General features: G+C 37.0%; 1 protein-coding gene across 1 annotated transcript in view; it reads left to right on the plus strand.

Annotated features, from left to right (window-relative positions):
* The first annotated feature begins 12,148 nt into the window (after window positions 1-12,148).
* LOC124776985 overlaps window positions 12,149-20,316 on the plus strand; it is a 106,239-nt gene continuing 98,071 nt past the window's right edge. Inside the window, exons 1-2 of the mRNA XM_047252230.1 lie at window positions 12,149-12,484; window positions 12,620-12,729. Coding sequence (XP_047108186.1) covers window positions 12,434-12,484; window positions 12,620-12,729 — 161 coding nt within the window. The 5' untranslated portion in view covers window positions 12,149-12,433. The remainder of the gene's footprint in view (window positions 12,485-12,619; window positions 12,730-20,316) is intronic.

Genomic DNA, 20,316 nt, shown 5'->3' on the forward strand with positions numbered 1-20,316 from the left:
TTGGTGAGCAAAACAATGAAGAAAAGGTAAATTTGGCATGTAAACTTCTTCTGCAGCTGATCAATAAACCCTTTTACTGCACTGCACTTGCTGGCACCCCATGTGTGGTTATGGAAACAGCTTTTCCCATGTAAGTCCTATTGCTTCAGCTGCCACTTCAACTGCTTATAAAATATCCGCTCCTGTAGCAGGGTCCATCGAAATCAGATCCAGGAGATCCTCCGTTACATGTATGTCGTCATCCATGCCATACAAAAAAAAATGGTTAACTGATCTGTGGACTCATCAAGTTCTGTGGTGTACACTACCAGTTTTTGATTTTGGCTGCCCATTGTTCATGCAAATTCCAGTCTATGCCACTGATTCGCAGAGATAGTGTTATACTGGAAAGTGGTATTCTGCCTTATGCTGGAACTAATGTGTGATTCATTGTCTTTACTATGTCTAAAAAGATATTCTTTATTAATAGCCCTTTGTAAATGGCTTCCTAGCTGTTGGTAAACATAGAGCAATTTTATTGGATAAGGACTTCCATGATCCTGTCTCCCCTCCCATACACACACACACACACACACACACACACACACACACACACACACACACACATGTGTGTGTGTGTGTGTGTGTGGTATATTCGAAGTCAGGATGTAGCCTGATATATCACCCATGCCTGCAGGGTGGCAAAACTGGTGGAGAAATGAAGGTCAGTCCTGCAACAATGGGACTGAGGTTCCAACTTCTTTGCCCCTCCTGCTTTTATAACTAGAACACTTGAGTGGGTGAGTTCATTTTTTAGCTGCACATTGTAGGAAGAGGTCAGGGTGTTGGTATTTGTTATAAATAATAATGTATTATAGTTATTGTAATTACGTAAGTTTCATCATTCAAGGTCTAGGGAGATAACAAGAGTGTGGATATTTGTTATGAATTATTATTATTATTAATAATATAATTATGTAAGTTTGATCACTTGACATCTAGTGAGAAAACTAGTGTGCATGTATTTTTTTAATAACGAATTAAATTTAATGTTATTGGAATCGAGCGAATTTCATCATTTGAGGCGCCAGCAGAGAGTAATCATCACCCCCCTCCCACAAACAGACATGTAAGTACTCTCGTTTTCCATTTTTTCCGTATTGTTTTGCACTTTCACTGTTTTTCGTTGTTTTGATATTTTCTACATTTTTCAGTTTTTTTGTGCTTTTCTCTATTTTCATCATTTTTCGTGTTTTTCGATTTTTTCACAATTTCGCCACTCTTACACATTATTCTACATAGTTCCACATTTTCCTATAGTCTAAAGGCAGATGTATAAGAATACATATGTTCTTAATGAACTGTTGATGGTGTACAGCAATCAGGCACAAATTGGTTTTATGTTACTTTATTCAAAAAGTACCATTAATGGTTTCGAATTTTTCACAATTCGTCATCAGACAGTTTTTTCATCATTTCATCAATAGAGATTATACATTGACTTCCTGTGAGTTTCCCTAGAATGAACAATAATTCATAAATTACAAACATATAACCAAAATGGTTCCACTACATGTTTGAGTTGGAATACAACTTACATTAGCTGCCTGCTGGTACATTTCTTTCAGCATTTTCTTGCAATTAAATACATTCTCAAGGATGTATATGTTTTCACAGTCACAAACGTTGTACTGCATTGTAAACTACTTTCGTTCAGTCACAAAACGAATGTGCACCAAATGTTTTGGTCTACAGCATATGAAAACAAATACACAGTTTTCATATCACATGAGTGTCAAAGATGTTACAATTCAATGATACAAAGAGATGGAATTTTTTGGGGGGAGGGGGGGCAGGAAACTTAAATTACTGTTATGAAAAATTGAAACAGTGTGTTATGTTAAATCTAAGGCATTAAATGCAGACAGAAATGATAAATACATGGGATGTTGAAAATTACAGCACTAAAAACTTATTTTATACAACAATAGAGATACAAGTGTGAGCAAGAAGTGTGTGAAATTCTTACATGCTTTGAACATCGATGATGATAGTATATTAGAATTTATTAGTATTTACTGCCGTAAATATTACTGACTATTGTACATACATACAATATTGAAAGATTTGTTACTTGATCTGCATTTATATTGATGCATAGAAAGTACTTTCTGGAAGTTTTCCAGGAAAGGAGTATTAGCCAATTCAGTCTGCTCATTTTCGATATTATGACATGAAGTGCTTTTGTGTGTATATATTTCTATTTCCTCTAATATATTCACAGTGGCTCTTTTTTCCCTGAAGTGTAACATTTTCATATTGCTTTCAGTATCTTACTGAATGGTTTTCTTCTGCAATGGAGGCTACAAATGTAGATTTATTCAAGTTTGCGAGCCTTAAGGCCAAAGTGGTGTTCTTTGTACCTATTCTCAAAACTTCTCACTGTCTGGCCAGTGTAGAATTTCGGGCTGAATCACATTGGAGCTTATTTACTGTAGGGAGACTTGGAAAATTTTACATTGTCGATCACTTTTTGCTGGAGTTTACTGTTGGTAGAGAAAATTATATTAATATTCTCCCTTTTAAATAAGTTTGCAGTTTAGTATGATACTGGGCATGTGTATTGGATAACACTATATTCAGATTTGGCTTCTGCAGGAGACTGATTTGTTTTGGATTGAATAGGCCTAATGTGTGAACTGCTGTTCTATGGAGTTGTGGCTTTTGTTTTTATTTTGTTGTGGAGTTTATCAACTATTATAGGATCATAGCCATTAATGTGAGCAATTGTTTTAATTAAACAGATTTCATTTTGTTGTTTTCGCATTTGGTGCACCATGGCTCTGAAATATGACATTTTGTGTTGGTTGAGATTACATGAAGACTTGTCAGTGATGACATCTGTGGTGGTGGGTTTTCTGTGTATGCTAAACCGACGTTTATGGATACTGTTACAGATTTTAAGATCAAGAATATTTATGCTCTTTTTGCTTCATGCTCATTTGCGAATTTAATAGTTTTATACATTTTCCTGAGTTCTGTTGCCAGTGTACCAATTTTATTGTTTGCACCATCAAAAAGCCGGATTGTAGCATCAACATACTTTTTTAGTATATTAATTTGTTAGTGATTTATTGATTAGTTGAGAAATATTTTTGTTCTGCGTGGTTGATGGGAATGTCTGCTAATATCCCAGCTAAGCTACTTTTCATTGCCAAACAATAATGCTGTTGGTAAACCTTATTGTTGAAGCTAAAATAATGTTGCTTCAGGATGAGTGTGAGTATTTCTGTGTGTTCAGAGGTCTCTGCAGTACTAATTGACTTTTAGCTAAGCAGATTTTTTTTATAATTCTAATAGTCTCTTTAACAGGTTTATTTGTGTATCGATCAATTACATCAAGTGATGCAAGTTTAGCTGTGGGTGGGATGTGGATGTCTTCATTAGAGGCTATGAGTTCATGTGTGTTCTGTATGGGGAAGCTATTTTCAAAGGTATAATATTTAGTAATGATGTCTTTCAGTCACAGGCTATAAAATAAACAGGATTGTTTCTTGAGTTCATGATTGCGTGATTAGAACAGCTTTCTTTATATATTTTTAGCTGTGCACATAGTTTTGGTGCTGATGGATTCATTGTTGGACAGCTGCACACTTTATATGTGTTCAATAATGAATTGCAGTTATTTAGAAGCTTACTGAGTTTATTTTGGAATTTCATTGTGGGATCTGACTTTATTGCAGCAATGTTGTTGCTATGGAAAAATTGTAGTGCATCACATATTTCAATATAACATAACAGTAATTTACGTTTCGTTCCACCCTCCTCTAAAACAATGCCATATCTTTGTATCATGGGTTTCAGCATCTTTGATACTCATGTACAATGCAAACTGTGTATCTGATTTCATATGTCGTAAGTCAAAACATTTGGCACAAATTGAAAATTCGTTTTGTGACTGTACAAAAGTGGTTTACAATGGAGTCCAACGTTTCTGACTGAAAATACAAACCTGCTTGAGAACACATTTAATTACAAGAAAACTGCTAATACAAATGCGCCAGATGGACATTTCATGTAAATTACGTTCCAACACAAATACATAACGAAACCATTTTGATAACACATTTATAATTCGTAAATTATTGATTATCCTAAGGCAACTCATAGGAAACCAGTGTATAATCTGTATTTACGAAAGCATGAAAAAACCGTGTGACAATGAATGGTGAAAAATTCCAAACCTGTCAACGTTCTCTTTAAATAAAGTGACTAATTTGTGGCTGGTTGCTGTACACCATCAACAATTTATTTTGATACCCCCAAACCATATATATGGTTTCGAATTTTTCACCATTTATTGTCACACGGTTTTTTCATGCTTTCATAGATACAGATTATACACTGGTTTCCTATGAGCTGCCTCAGGACAATCAATATATATATACGAGGCATGGTTTTTAAGTAGGTACCATTTTGATATTAAAAAAAATGTGCTAAGATATCTCAATAATTTTTACATGAAAGGCTGTACTTTAATCTACTTTTCTACATCAATTCCGCCAATATTGAGGCACTTGCCATAACGTTGTACCAGTTTTTGAATACCCTCCTCACAAAAGTCTGCTGCCTGACTTGTTAACCACTGCATGACCACTGTTTTAACTTCATCATCGTCTTGAAGATGCTGACTGCCCAACTGTTTCTTCAAGTGCAGGAACAGATGGCAGCCATTGGGCGCAAGATCGGGGCTGTACGGTGGATGATCTAGAGTTTTCCATCGAAAATATGTGATGAGATTTTTGGTCTGATTCGCCACATGCGGACGTTCATTGTCTTGCAGCAAAACGATGCCCTTGCTCAACTTCCATGGACTGTTGCTTTGATTCTGGTATGACGTAGGCCACCCATGTTCCATTGCCCATAGCAATTTGTCTTAAGAAATCATCACCATTGTTGTGGTACTGCTCAAGGAAAGTCAATGCACTGCCTAAACGTTTGGTTTCGTGTACATCCTCAACAATTTCGGTACCCAACATGCGCACAATTTTTGGTAATTCAAGTTCTCGATCACAATGGCATACGAAACAGTATGAGAAACATTAGGAAAGTCATCCCACAAGGAGGAAATCGTTAAGTGTCTGCTTTCTCTCACCTTATTGTCCACTTCCTGCACCAAACTTTCATTATCGACTGAAGGACGCCCACTCCGGTGTTCATCATGCAATTTGTGCAGCCATCTTTAAATGCTTTCACCAACTTGCTTACCATTCCATCACTCATAATGTTTTCTCCGTACACTGCACAGATTTCACGATGAATATCGACTGCTTTTAGGCCTTTAGCACTATGAAATCTTATAACAGCCCATACTTCACAGTCGGCGGGACTCACGATTATTGGAGGCATCTTAAACACTCAGTATACAACATAAACAACGAAGAATCAGACTGTAATGGCGTCAGTGTGTAGATTTAAGTGCAGGCTTTCATGTAAAAATAAAATTATTGAGATATCTTAACACAGGGTGGTCCATCTGAAGTTTTGGATGAGATCATCTCGAAACCTATACATCGGGTAAAAATAGTGGGTAAGACAAGTTCGTAAGCTCAAAGGGGGACATCAAATGATACTACACATATCATTTGAATGATTATTTAGAATGATCCGAGAAAGACACATCAAATCGATACAAAATGTGCATTGCGCCAAATTAAGCTATTTTTTTACAAAATTTATCCTATCTGCCACAGTTTTCGATGGAGGGAGGCGGAATGGTATTGAAATCTCGTTAGAGAACTTTTCACAATTGCATTACTTAACCCAATTGGTGCTGCTGTGGCCAAACTGTGAACTATGGCTCAGTATAAAGGGCGGTGTAATGCGATCAGACGTCACTTCACGTTCAGATTGTGAATTGTAAACATCAACTGACGAAAGTAAATTATTCTTTATCGAAACATGGCTCACTATCCACCTACAGAGATTGTTGATGTGATGTTAATTTTAGGTGAATGCCATAACAATTACGCTGCAGCTGCACAATTTTACGCTGATCGTTTCCCAAACAGACGACATCCAAGCGAAAACATTATTCGAAATTGCACTCAGCGAGCTCGAAATGGATACATGCATTGTCCACCTCGTCATCGCGAATACAATGAAAATGACGCTCGTACCCTTACTGTGCTTGTCTGTGTTCAACTGGATCCTGAAAAGAGTAGTCGTGCGATTAAGAGACAAACTGGAATACCGAAATCAACTGTTTTGAGGATTTTGAAGGCACATAAATATCATGTGTATCATATCACACTGACACAGGCATTACGCCGAAAGATATGCAAATACGTGTGCATTTCTGCCAATGGGCCTTGGAAATGATAAAAGGTGACAATGAATTCTTTACATACGTTATGTTCACTGATGAAGCCACATTCAAAAACAATGGCGAATTAAATCGTCATGATTGTCATTATTGGTCCCCTGTCAATCCACACTAGCACAGACACGTTGACAATCAACACAAATGGTCGTTAATGGTCTGGTGCGAAATTTTAAACGGTTACTTGATAGGACCGTATTTTTTGACCGAAATGTTACTGGGGAATCTTATTAATAACTTCTCTGCATGATTTGTTGGAGCTAATGGAAGATGTTGATTTAGAAACTAGGAACGAATGTTGTTCCAACAGGATGGAGCAGCTCCCCATTATGCTAAAAATGTGCGGAACATTTTAAATTTACAGTACCCTGGTCGGTGGATATTACGCGGCGGACTAATTCAGTGGCCTCAACGTTCACCAGACCTAACATCTCCTGATTTTTTTCCTTGTGAGGTTATTTAAATAGTATTGTTTATGAAAGACAGTCCACAATCCGAAACGATATGGAGCAATGCATTCGAAGAGCGTGTGCAGCCATACCATGGGATGTGCTACTCAAAACGGTGGACAACTTTCGCAGACGATTGACTTTATGCACTGAAGCAAATGGGGATAATTTTGAACAATTTCTTCGTGGCTAATTTCATTAATTAAGCACCCAAATTGTGAGAGGCAAGGTGGTTCACACTAATGAATCAATCCAACATGTGAGAGGCGAGGGACTCACGCTAATGAAGCACCCTATGGCAACGTTATTCTACTATGTTCATGTCGTTGCTCCTGGGCAGCGCTTAAAGTAGGATACAGTACATTATGTACAAAAATAGCTTAACTTAGCGTAACGAAAGGACTGGTGCACATTTCTATCGATTTGATACGGCTTTCTCGGATAATTCTAAATAAATCAGAGTTCTTCCCCAATTTTACTTTTTTCTCGATTTCAGTACCATCTGTCAATGGTTTGAAAAAATGTTTCAAACAAAACTTGAGTGCTTTTTTTTTATGGAGAATCCGAATCTGCAATAAAAAATGAGGGTTTCCATTTAACATCTAAAAGTTACCCCCCATCCCACCCAAGGTGGCGAGGGTTGGGGGTCATGTGTAGTATCATTTGATGTCCCCCTTTGAGTTTATGAACTTGTCTTACCCAATATTTTTACTCAAATTACTGCAACACATTATTTAATGAGAACTACACTCTCAAGAGAATGTAAATGTTAAACAATTGTCACAGTATGATTTATAAACTAATAATGTAATATTTAACAATAAATACACTCTTGCAAAGAGCGTAAATATTAACAAATATCGTTGTGCTACATATTAGCAAGTGAGCTCTTGCTACATCAACCTTACATTACTAGTGTGTGTGTGTGTGTGTGTGTGTGTGTGTGTACATGTGTGTGTGCGTCTGTGTGTGAGTGAGTGTGTGTGTGTGTGTGTGTGTGTGTGTGTGTGTGTGTGTGTGTGTGTGTGTGTGATGGCAGTGTGTGCATTAAAATGAGAGTGTTCTGCTAATGGCAGAAATAATGACATCACAACATATTGTGCAAATATTCACAAAATTTATGGTGTCATAGCAAAATTCTGAGGTTTATCTACGAGACATGTGAATACAGTACACACCACCACTGCCAACTGCAGGAGCTGCTATGACTCTACTGTGATAAGTGAGGTCTGTATAGGATATGCAGCACTTTGAGCACTCGTGTGTACAGAGCTATGATCAACAGAGGACTGCAAACCTAAGCTATCTGACCACCCAGCAAAGACAAAACATTGGAAACATTTTAACAATGTATGTGTAGTCATCCCTGACAGACTGACCTGGTTGCTAGTAGAGAATACACTGATATGGAAGCAGGCACTCGAGGAGGACCATCCCACCCATGTGATTATTGGAAAAGAATTCTGAAAAGCTAGTGTAAAAATTTGGCACCTATGCATATAACTGCAAAGCACTCCCCTCCCCTTCTCCTTTTCTCTCTGGACCAACAAGAAACAAGCCTCCCAACCATCCTGCTTTTAATACTAGGGAAACTGTGTGTGGGCTAGTCAGACAACATTCCCAGGTGGAATAAAAAAGAGCAAGAAAATGATTAGCGTAACACAACATAATATTTTAAACAAATATTCCATGCATTATTAGTGCATGAGGTCAGAATAAGGCTCATGAATAACTATGGAAAAATTCAAAGTGTATAGACATCTCTGCTTCCCAAATGAGACTGATCAATGACCATAGTGCAGCAAAAATAAACTATTTCTACATACTACGTCACTGACTCTTCAAGGTTACAACACCTTTGCCAATGTAAAATAGATGTGGCCATAGAGATATGCAGTATTCTCATGCTGACGGTTGATAAGCTGAGACGACTCAGTTAATACTGATCACATGCTGTCAACACTGCATATGAGATATTTGATGCAAAAATCCGAATATGTATACTTTCAACACATCAGTACAAACAAGTACCACAGCTCATTATTTCAACAAATTGTATCGATATCATACATTAAACGATTTACACAATGTGGTATTTTACCAAGAAAGACATTCTTGCTTGTATCTTCCATAAGCATACACTGACAAAGAGCTCATCCCTCCATTACTAATAAAAGTTTGTACCAGTTCTACAAAGACACACTTGGAACTGAACAATTAGCCACGTACTGAGAGTGGAAGGAACTATGCACCACAACACCGCCATGTCACTGACATCTCTGGTAATATACTCCAGTGGTCCCTATGTAGTGTTGTCTGAGACGATCCTATCTGACAAATGCAATGGTGCTGTATCTAACTTATATGGTAATTGTCTAGCTGGGGGAAGTACCGCCAACTTTTGCCAGCATGAAGCACATCTCTTAAAAGATGATGTAATTTGTAGAGACATTTGCACAGAGAGATTGTTGCATCTGGACAGGCATTAACACTCATGAAGCCATAGAGGTACCCACATATGAGTAACATATCAATATCTCTAGTAGTATACTTAGCCAAGTACAAGGATAAAAGCTGATTCACAGTAGATGGCAACAGATCATTACATCATGTCATGTCACTGTCACATCAGGATATATTTGCAGTGTACATCACATCACGTCATGTTAGTCAGCTTAGCAAAGTACTGAGTGGTTAAAGTGAGACTATGAGCAACCACAAGTTAGAGTATACTGTATTATTGGAACTGTGTAACTAGCAATGGTAAAGTTTGTTAATGGTCAGAGTTTACGTCTTAACAGTTGTTCTTGATCCGTTTTGTGTGGTGAAGTGCTGAGGGGCGAAAGAACACTGCAAAACATCAACATTTATTTGTTAGAAATAAATATATTAATACAACTACAACAAACAATATTCGTAAGGCAAGAAATAATGTTTGTTTACCGTAACCATCGTATCAAAGCAGCCATTTACAGCTTCAGTGACAATGTAGGAATGTGGCTTAGATCGTACCTAACTGATAGAAAACAGAGGGTATCACTTAATCATGGAGACAGTACATTATCTTCATCTGAATTGGGAACTGTAACTCTACATGTGTCTCAAGGTTCGGTGCTGGGTCCCTTGCTCTTTTTGTTGAAAAAACATCAGAAAACGACGTTTCAAGATCTGCAACAATGGTTTCTCTGATCTGGTTCAGAAGTAATGGTCTAACTTTAAATGTTGAAAAAAACAGTACATTCATTTTTATGGGTCTCAAAAATTTCAGAAGGACGTAAGTTAAAATGCAATTATCAAAACTTTTTAGGCCTCCACATCGACAATAAATAAAACTGGTTGTGCTATACCCTGGATTTGACAAAAAGACTTAGTACAGTGACTTATGCAACAATCAACTGTTATAATGGCACTGTTATGGCTGCTTATTTTATTAAGGCTTTTTTCATCATTTTTGGTATTTTCATTCATTGTTGTCGTTATGGCATTATATTTTGGGGTAACCAACTAGTGGCGAAAAAGCATTTGTTGCTCAGAAGACAACAGAGTTAATATAAATCATTAATGAAGAAATCTTAAAAAAACACTAAATGTTATCAATGGTCTCACAGTATCTGTCTCATGTGATATCTAATTCAGAACAACTCCACGTACAAAGCCAACAGTGCCAGCATGACTACTGTCATGGCCAAAACACAATTTGCATGCTGGCTGTAAAAATTGGAATCTTATGCAAAAGACCATAAGGTCGCACATTATTCAGGCACAAAGGTGTTCAATGTACTTCCCTCTGACACAAAAAGCCTTCCCAGTGTAATGCCAGAATTTAAAAATAAACTGAATAAATATCCACTGGAAAGCTCTTTTTACTTTCTTGATGAATTTTTAATGTGAATATTTCTTCACTGTAGTTTAGGGATGGCAGAATGTCCATGTAATACTTGTAATTACCATAATGTAAATGAAAACTGTAGCCTATCTTTTCACTGAAATTTTTTGAACTCATTATCAGTTTAATGGTTTACTATAATTTTAGCAGGTTTATATCTTACACTGTGGAATAAGAGTAATGTGGGATTTTATTGTTTTATACTTACGTTTCAGTGTAGTAAATGATCAAGTTTGTAATTTTTAGCATATTTTGTTCCTGTGCACATGTTATGTTACAATTTGTAATTATTAACACATTTAGTTGCTGTACCATGTATGGTTCTAATATTTCAATTTCTAAATTTTTTTAATCTGCTAAACATGACTCATTCCATATTCAGTTAATTCTTTTGTTTTCTGGATCAATGGAACAGAAATAAATGAATAAAATATTATTTCCTTGCCTACCAAATAACATCATAAACAAGTGTATTTTTCTCCGTTAATCGAGCTGACTATTTCACATTACCTGTACTGCAAATCTAAATCATATGTCGCTTTCAAATATCTGGTCTCGTTTTGGAGAAACACTCAATGGGAAAAATATCCTTGCCGTAATCGAACATTTGCAAACTGACACGAAAACAAATCACAATAATAAAATAAAGATTACAAAGAAACAATACCACAAAATCCTCTACTGTAACATGTCTCAGCTTGATGAAACAGTTTAACTACCCGACGTTAGCAGGCGGACAAGATAGTCTGCCTCCTCGCCCCTACCATCTCAAGCTCCAGCAATCTTCCATTGACGTTACAATCCAAGCTGTCTTCCCGAGAAATCTAGACGGTAACGTGACGTGACGCTTCGTCTCGTTCACGGTCTATGTGAATGCCTCATTGGAAAAGCATTGTAGGACGTTTTGACGTGACGGAAAGTGTGAATTTGCCTTAAAAAAATTGAAATATTGTATGACATTTCTTTCTTTTTACAAAGGATAGAATTACAATTTCTTTATCGTAATGTGCGTAAAAAAGTTTTCGGTTGTGTTGAGCCATAGTCATGCAAAACTTTTTAAAAGAGCTAAACCGCCATTTGACTGTGCATTATTATATTTGTCTCTTCTACTACGCAGATTTCGTTTTTTGTGCTACTATAAAGTACAATTCTAAAAGTTGTTAGACCATTATTAAGTCATGTCTGTTAAGGCAGTCCAAAGCCTATTGGACTGCTTTAACAGACGTGACTTAGTAATGGTAAAACAACTTTTAGCGTTGGACTTATTATTATATATTTTAAAAAATTAATAAAAATAAAAACCTGATAAATTACTTTTTCCTTCTTCCCTCTTTTTACCTAGAAAGTGCGATGCAGTACTCTCAGGTGACACCGACTCTTAAAATTATCTGTGGACGTCGTGTTGTATTAGGGAATATCTTTGACAATTTGTATAATGGTCGTCTGCTGGCGTAGTGTGAAAATGTTATCATGTGGGCTCAAGTAATAGATATTTAATGAAATAAATTTTGCAATGCAATTCGTTTGCTATTGAGGACACATTAGGGACTAATATGCAAAAATATTGGCTGGCTACTCTTCTGTATTTGAAACCGATTGGCGGAGTCTGACAGATATTGCTGGACATGTACGTCTATCGAGTAATGACTGACAGATGTCAAGGGAAGCGCGTCTTTGAAAGACCGAAATGAGAAGCGAATGAAGTGATTTTTCTGAACAGAATATTTGTGCTACACCATGGCGGGGCTGTTCGGTTATGGCCGTGAAGCAATAAGAGTGAAAGTGACGGTACGGCTGTTCATTATTAGGGCAATCCATATTTTGTCAGCGAACAATACGATCATTTAAGTTGCCAATACGAATGTGTAATATTTGTTGCATGTTTTTATTTCACATTCGCTTACGTAAAATAATCTATTTCAGAAATGTGAAGGAGTCATGCCCAGGGAACACAGGAAATTTAGTGTTGATCCCCAAATAACATCATTTGAAGTACTTCAGAGTATCTTGGCGAAAGCATTTGATATTAAAGGGTAAGCGAGCTTTGCAGTGCGGGCCGCATAATGAAATAGTTGTACTTTAACTTCAGCATTCTTAAAGACGATCGCTTTTTACCAATTTCATGCGAGTTACATGGGCAGATTCTATTAAAGCTTTTAATCACTGCATAATGTGTCCCTACAAAAAGTTGTTTATTTTCCCACATTTAATTGGTTAACATACTACTTGTTTTGACAAGAAATGTAAAACATTCAGGAGACATTTATTTAATGTGAAGCCCCAGAGAAAATAATTATCGAGGGAAAAACCATTATTCAAATGAATCGTTAGCCTAACTGAAATGGGTCACAGACTTCAATGTACACATCAGTACAGAAGTTATCAAAGTTGATTTAGTGTACATACATACTTTGCAAAGCACTGTGCAATAGTATTGGACACGTCAGTTTTAGATGACATTTAAACACAAACAATTCTATGAATATATTAATAAAATGAATGATAATCTTAATATAAATATCAAAAACTGATGATACATGCAAAGATTTTTTAGCTCCTTACATGAAGTTACTCATATATATCTCAATAGAAGGCATGCTTGTTTGTTGTGGTCTTCAGTCCGAACACTGGTTTGACACAGCTCTCTGTGCTACTTTTTCCTGTGGTAGACTCTTCATCTTCAAATGACGAATGCAACCTACTATCTTTCAAAACTGCTTGCTGTATTCATCTCTTTGTCTGATTTTACAATTTTTGTCCCCTACGCTTCCCTGTAGTACTAAACTAGTGATTCCTCGATGTCTCAGAATGTGTCATATCAACTGAGCCCTTTTTATGGTCAAGCTGTGCCTCAAATGTCATTTTCCCCAAGTTGCGTTCAGTAGTTTCTCATGTATGCGTCTAATCTTCAGAATTCCTCTGTAGCACTGCATTTCAAAAGCTTCTATTCCCCTTTTGTCTAAGCTGTTTGTTGTCCACATTTCACTTCCGTGTGAGGCTACACCCCAAATACCTCCAAAAAAGACTTCCTGATTGATGCTTAAAGCTATGTTTCACATTAACAGATTTCTCTGATATGTTTTTCTTTCCATTGCTGGTACATTTTATATACCCTCTAATTTTACTGGCAAAATAACTCTCTCGTGAGCTAAGCCAATTGCTTCAGCATCACCTGATTTAATTCGCTTCCATTCCATTCCCCTTGTTTTGCTTGTTTTGATGTTCGTGTTATATCCTCATTTCAAGACATTAACCATTCCATCCAACTACTCTTCAAAGTCCTTTGCTGTTTCTGGCAGAACTGCAAAGTCATTGGCAAACATCAGTGGTTTTATTCCATCTCTCTGAACTTAAATTCCTTCTCCAAATTTTTCTTCGGTTTCCTTCACTGCATATTCATTGTACGGATTGAGTAACATTGAGGATAGGCAACAACCCTATCTCACTCCCCTCACAACCACCACTTCCCTTTCATGCTCCTTGACTCTTATAACTGCTGCAGGTTTCTGTACAAATTGTAAATAACCTTTGATGGCTAATTAACTGTGGCAGCTTGTATTTTATCCCTAATATGCTCAAAATTTCTGAGATTAGTTCAATCAGCATTGTCAAAAGCTTCTCCTGGCTCCACAGGTGCGATAAATGTAGGTTTTTCTTCAACCTGTCTTCTGAGATAAAACTCTGGGGCAATACTGATTCACATTTCATACCTATCCCTGCAACCAAATTGATCTGTCCTGGGATTAGGTTCAACCCATTTTCTGTTCAGTAAATTCATGTCAAAATTTTGCAATCATGACTTTTTAAACTGACATTTTGGCGATTTTCACATCTGTCAGTGTGCTTATTTATCTTAAGGTAACTACTTTAAAACAGTGATTATACAGAGATGAATTATCACAGGATATCGTGAATTGTTACAACCTGCAACAATTCCAGATATTTGAACTCATTATGTTTGAACACACCACTTTAATGTTTAGCTTCATGATATTCTTTAACATCATATGGACAAGTTTTTACTAAATGACATTTGAATTTCGTTCTGGAAATATCAATGTTTTCTGTCATCTTTGTAAGGTGGCAAACAATGTATAGAAGTCTTCTTGCATTTACAGGCTCTGTATCAGTCAATAATGGGCCAGTTTCCTGAAATTTGATGATAATTCTTACTTCTTGGGTTTTAATCATGGATATACCTGATTAATGATGCATATGTACATAAATAGTTTCATTATGTGTAGTGATGATGCAGTTGATATGGCTAGTTCCCTGGAGGTATTTTTGTACAAATTATTGGGACAATTTTGCTGCACATCGCACAGCTTTCTTTTGAAGTTTTAGTAATATTTGTATGCGCACATCAGCAGCACTTCACCAGATCAGGATTCCGTATGATAATTGTGGAAGGATTATACCATAGTACACTCTTCATATTGTGTGTGTATGTATTGTCCCCAGCATTGTTCTCATCAGAAATAATGTTTAACTCATTTTGCAACAGACATTGTTTATATGATTCTCCCATGTCCAGTACCGATCCACCATCACACCCAGGAATTCATAATTTTTTCTCTGTCAGATCTAAGGCTCCAAGCTTGTTGATAATTTTGTTCAAGTTATGGTTTTGGTTGCATGTATATGCATATATTTGGTTTGATTAACATTTATAAAAATATTATTTTCACTGAAGTAATTGTTTCCAATTTTATATTTAGAGAAGACTTTAGTCGTCTGTTGAACGCTGTTGATGATAAATGAAATGTCATTTGCAAACATGACAAAATAAGTGTACCATCCAGTACCAGTGACATCATCAAGATGATGGTCACTGCCATTTCAGCCTCATGCAGTATGCCTACCATGACGCCGTGCATTCAGGATCGGAACAGACGAAGACAATCTCATTATACAAAATGTAATGAAAGTGATTCTAATAACTACATGGAACTAACAGGAATTGGCAGATTCAGGGCAAGAACAATGAAAATTTAAAACAATGTATTCGAAAAATTAGTGGTAGAAGTTTCACTTGAGCCATATAGTTCAGACGAAGACCACAATACCACAAAACCTTAATTTGTTCCAAAACGTGATATCAAAAACATCACTTGACCTACCCAGTTCAAGTGAAGTCCATGTAACCACAACTTGCTCCAAAAACCAAACAATAGTCTAGAAAACTTCACTTGCCCTCAGCTAGAACAAAGTCCACAGTACCCAGAAACAACTCCTCATTGCAAGATCTGCTACTGAAATCTTCGCTCCACCTAAATAGCTAGAACAAACTCCAAGCTTGCTGAGCTACTATCAAAGATCTCACTGAATCAAACAAGACCATGATAACAATAAACCGAAACTCACTGATCTATCAATAATTGAAAATCTAACTTGATCAAAATCGCTAGAACAATCTCCACCACCTAAATCAACCTTTATTTTAACAACAATGAAAATGCCTGGGTGGAGCAATACATGAAATAAGGCAAGGGCAATCACTCACCTGTAGTGGATTGATGTGCAGAGCACAGTAACTCATAATAGAAAACAGCATTCATGCTAGTTTTTGAGCTCTAGCTTTTTTTCCAGCAGTAGTACACACATGAACACATGCAATCAAATACACCAAAACACACACACTCATGGGTGTGGCAAGACAGTCTTGACAAGGCTATGGAAGTGTGCATTTCTGTGTATGTAGTTGTGTGTACTGTCACTGGAAAAATAGCTAGTGCTGGAAAGTTAGTGTAATTGCTGTTTTCTGTTGTTTGTTATTGTGTTCCACACATCGATCTGCTTTAGTTGAATGGTTGTCTTTCTCCTTTTTACATATTAATCTTAATTTTATTTGTCATTCACAGCAACTAATAATACAACATACAAATTCATAAAAAAAAGTTCCATTGACTTAAATTTCCACATACAAACAAAACAATCATGCACATTAAGCACAATTACCATAGTTCTTACAAAAAACATAAACCTACATACCAACCGGAATCAAAGATTGTCATGATGGCGGTACAGTGCCTGATCTGAAGGCAACAACTTTGGTTAGCTTCATAAATTCCCTGGAAACATGTTACATGACATATTTGAACACCAGACCATATAACTTCTGTATTTTTATGTACTACAAGACATAAAAGATTTGTGTAGGAGGCTAATGTTTTGCTAAGGGCTTCCCATGTCTTATTTATCTTTCCTGTTAAGTATATATCACTCCAGTCTTCAGAATACAATAATCTTTGTAGCTGTTTGGGTTTGTTGTTTTTGTTTGTTGCATTCTTTAAAGATTTTTTTCTGAGCTTTTTATCTTGTCTGATACTTCAGTTAATACCTGTTAGTGAGCTGCATTGGCTGAGTTTAAGACCTGTACTTTTTGTCTGTGATGTGGTGTATTGGCCATTACATGATCTGTTAATGTTTTATTTTTTTATTGCACAGTTTGGAACTATTTTTACTGCTAGATTAGAATCATAATTGTTGATTAGATAATTGCATCTCCTTGGATAACAGTGGTCTTTCAGTGTCTTAATATTTATATCAGCTGCTACTGTTTTACCTGACTCATAATGATCTGCATAGCCCTAATATCAAACATTTTCCCCCTGTGAACATTGTATTGCTGCTGATTCAAATAACATTTATAAACAGTTGTCCACTGATCATGGAATGTAATACTTTATTTCATTGCATAAATGTACTGTAACTTCTCCACCTATATGTTCAATAATACAGAAGTAAGCAAATTTTTTATAGTTCTGTAGTAAACACTAATTTCATTTTCTTTTAACCCGTGTTCTGTCACAAGAAAAGTGTGTGCTAGTTCTGCTGCTACTGGAACTTTCCTCTCTTCTAGTTTACTTGATGTGTACTGTACATTCTGGTGTAAAATTCTTAATATGGAAACATTTATATCTAAATTTTATATTTCACCTTTTTTCCCAGATACTGGTACAATAAAAAAAAAAACACTGTTCTTCAGATGTCTTGGTTGTTTCTACTCTCCCCAGTTTTTCTTGTGGCTTCTTGCTGGTGACAATGTTTCTTCTGGTAGGGTCATTGGCATGTCTTCTTGTTCTACAAGGCAGAGTGAAGTATCTTTTTTTTTGCTTCGGCCTGAATCTGTGAGGATACTTTTTCTGGAGGACACAATGATGTTTCTTCCTTTTCTCTAAGGCACATCAATGTTTCTTCTTCTAGTTCTTTGTCATTAATCTGTAATGGTCCTTCTTTTCCTGGAGATAGTGATATCACTACTTCTTCTTTCATTGTTGACAGTTGTATTGGTCTGTGAATTTATCTCACGCTGGTTATGCTTACACCTATGCGAGACACATGGAACACCGTTCCTTGCCAGACGGCTGTAGTGTTTGTACTGCAGAGTTGGTAGCCATCTTGTGTGCCCTGGACCATGTCCGCTTCTGCTCAGGACTGTCCTTCACTATCTGTAGTGACTCCTTGAGCAGCTTGCAGCTATCGGCCAGTGCTTCCCTTGCCACTCATTGGTCATAGCTATCCAGGACTCCCTTTCTCTCCTTGATCAACATGGATGCTCATTGGTTTTAATTTGGACCACAGGCCATGTTGGGATCCTTGGCAATGAACTTGCCAATCAACTGGCTAAATTGGCTACCCACAGGCCATCTCTTGCTATTGGCATTCTGGAAATAGACCTTCGCTTTGCATTATGTTGTCAGTTTTTGGGACTTTGGAATGAAGAATGGCACACTCTTTCTTCGCTGAACAAGCTCTGGGCGATAAAGGATTCTACAATTATGTGGTGGTCCTCCTTACGGGCCTCTTGTAAGGCCTCTGTCGTCCTTTGCTGGCTCTGTATCGGCCATACTTGGCTGATTCACGGTTATTTCCTCCGTCTTGAGGAACCCCCTCTCTGTCATTGTAGATCAATGTTGACTGTAGTTCACCTCTCACTGGATTGTCCCAACTTAGCCACCCTGCGACAAACTTCTAGCTTTCCTGACTCACTACCCTTGGCATTAGCTGACAATGCCTCAGTGGCTGATCTAGTTTTATGATTTCTTTGTGATGGGGGTTTTTATCGCTTTATTTAAGGGTGGGACCTTCAACCTTATCAGTGGGTGGAGGGGATGGCAGGCCGTCTTGCTCCCCCCTCTGCCCCGATTGGACTGGCTTCGACTAGGCTTGGTGGTTCACACCCCCGCCCTCTGCCTTCCCACTCCTTTCCTTATGGGGTCTGTTTTATCTTGAGTGTCTATCTTGTCTACCTATGCTTCTTCCTTCATGCCCCTGTCATTAGTCACTTTCTTTCCCTCCTCTCTTCTTCTGCCTTCTTCCTTCCTTCTCTGTCAATAGTTTGTAATTTGATGGCCATTGTATTTCTCTCTTACAGTGTGAGGTTTTATAGGTTTTAGTTATTCCACGGTCAGAGGGACTGATGACCACGTAGTTTGGTCCCTTTCTCCAATCCAACCAACCACCCAAAAACACATTTTGAACCCTTTTTAAATTGAAGACTCCCACTTTTGAGCACTTCACGTAGAGGGCAATAGGCTTGGTAATATTAGTTACTTGAATTTTATTTGTTTGTTTGTCATACAACCTGCTGAACCTCTTCCATGGCTGTCTGAAAATGTGTAAATTTCTCACTTATTATTTTTCATATTTAAAGACACTTTGCAAGTACTTAGGTATATTCTTGCAACTTCAAAAGACTTCATGCTGTTGAAAACCATTTTTACTTGTTTGGGTGCAGCTTCAACAGTTGTTAGCATCTAAGATTTGGTTGGTATTTCGAGTTCAAATTTTTTCCGGTTGTGTTTTGGGTACGGGGGTAGGAAGAATAACTCTTGGTTTTACAGTGCCTGTGAAAGTGCTGCATGTGGTGTTGAACTATATTCCCAGACTTTTAACATAATAAGAGTTCTTCTAACTTTGCCAGTAGCCATTTTCAGGATAACTTGAATAAGTCTTCAAGCATCTTATAATTCATATTGTTGAGCATTTCTCTGTTGCTTGCATGTGAGTCATACAAACCTATCGCCATTCATGCTTCTTTGTATGTTCAATACCTCTAGTTATTTTATATGGGTCCATTACCCATGTGTAATACTCTAAGATGGGATGAACAACTGTTTTGTAAGCTGTCTCCTATGTAGACAGATGCATTTTCCCAGTCTCCTGCCAATGGACCAAAGTCTGTCACCTGCTTTAGCTGCAACTGAGCCTGTGTGATCATTTAATTTCATATCCACACAGATTGTTACACACAGGTATTTGTGTTAGTGACTGATTCCAAATGTGTTTTGGGGATATTTTAGTCATAGGATACTACTTTAATGCATTTTTTAAAGTGCAGAATTTTGTATTTCTCTTTGTAGACTGACTGCATGTTCCTAGTATCTTGAAATAAACTGAAGTGTGCTATCTGCTTTACCTGGAATTGAGCTTATGTTATCATTCCATTTCCTGTTCCTAAAAATTGTCACATACAGGGAGAGATCCATATTTTGTGATGTATGGCAGCATGTGTTGGTTTCAATTAGAACATTGTGCATCTTACAGTAATCCACGCTTGTAACTCTTTTCAGAAGGATAATATTTTGTGGTTCATCCCCAAGTACTTTTTGATTGTA

The sequence above is a fragment of the Schistocerca piceifrons genome, chromosome 2, assembly GCF_021461385.2.
Source record: "Schistocerca piceifrons isolate TAMUIC-IGC-003096 chromosome 2, iqSchPice1.1, whole genome shotgun sequence".
Taxonomy (NCBI): domain Eukaryota; kingdom Metazoa; phylum Arthropoda; class Insecta; order Orthoptera; family Acrididae; genus Schistocerca; species Schistocerca piceifrons.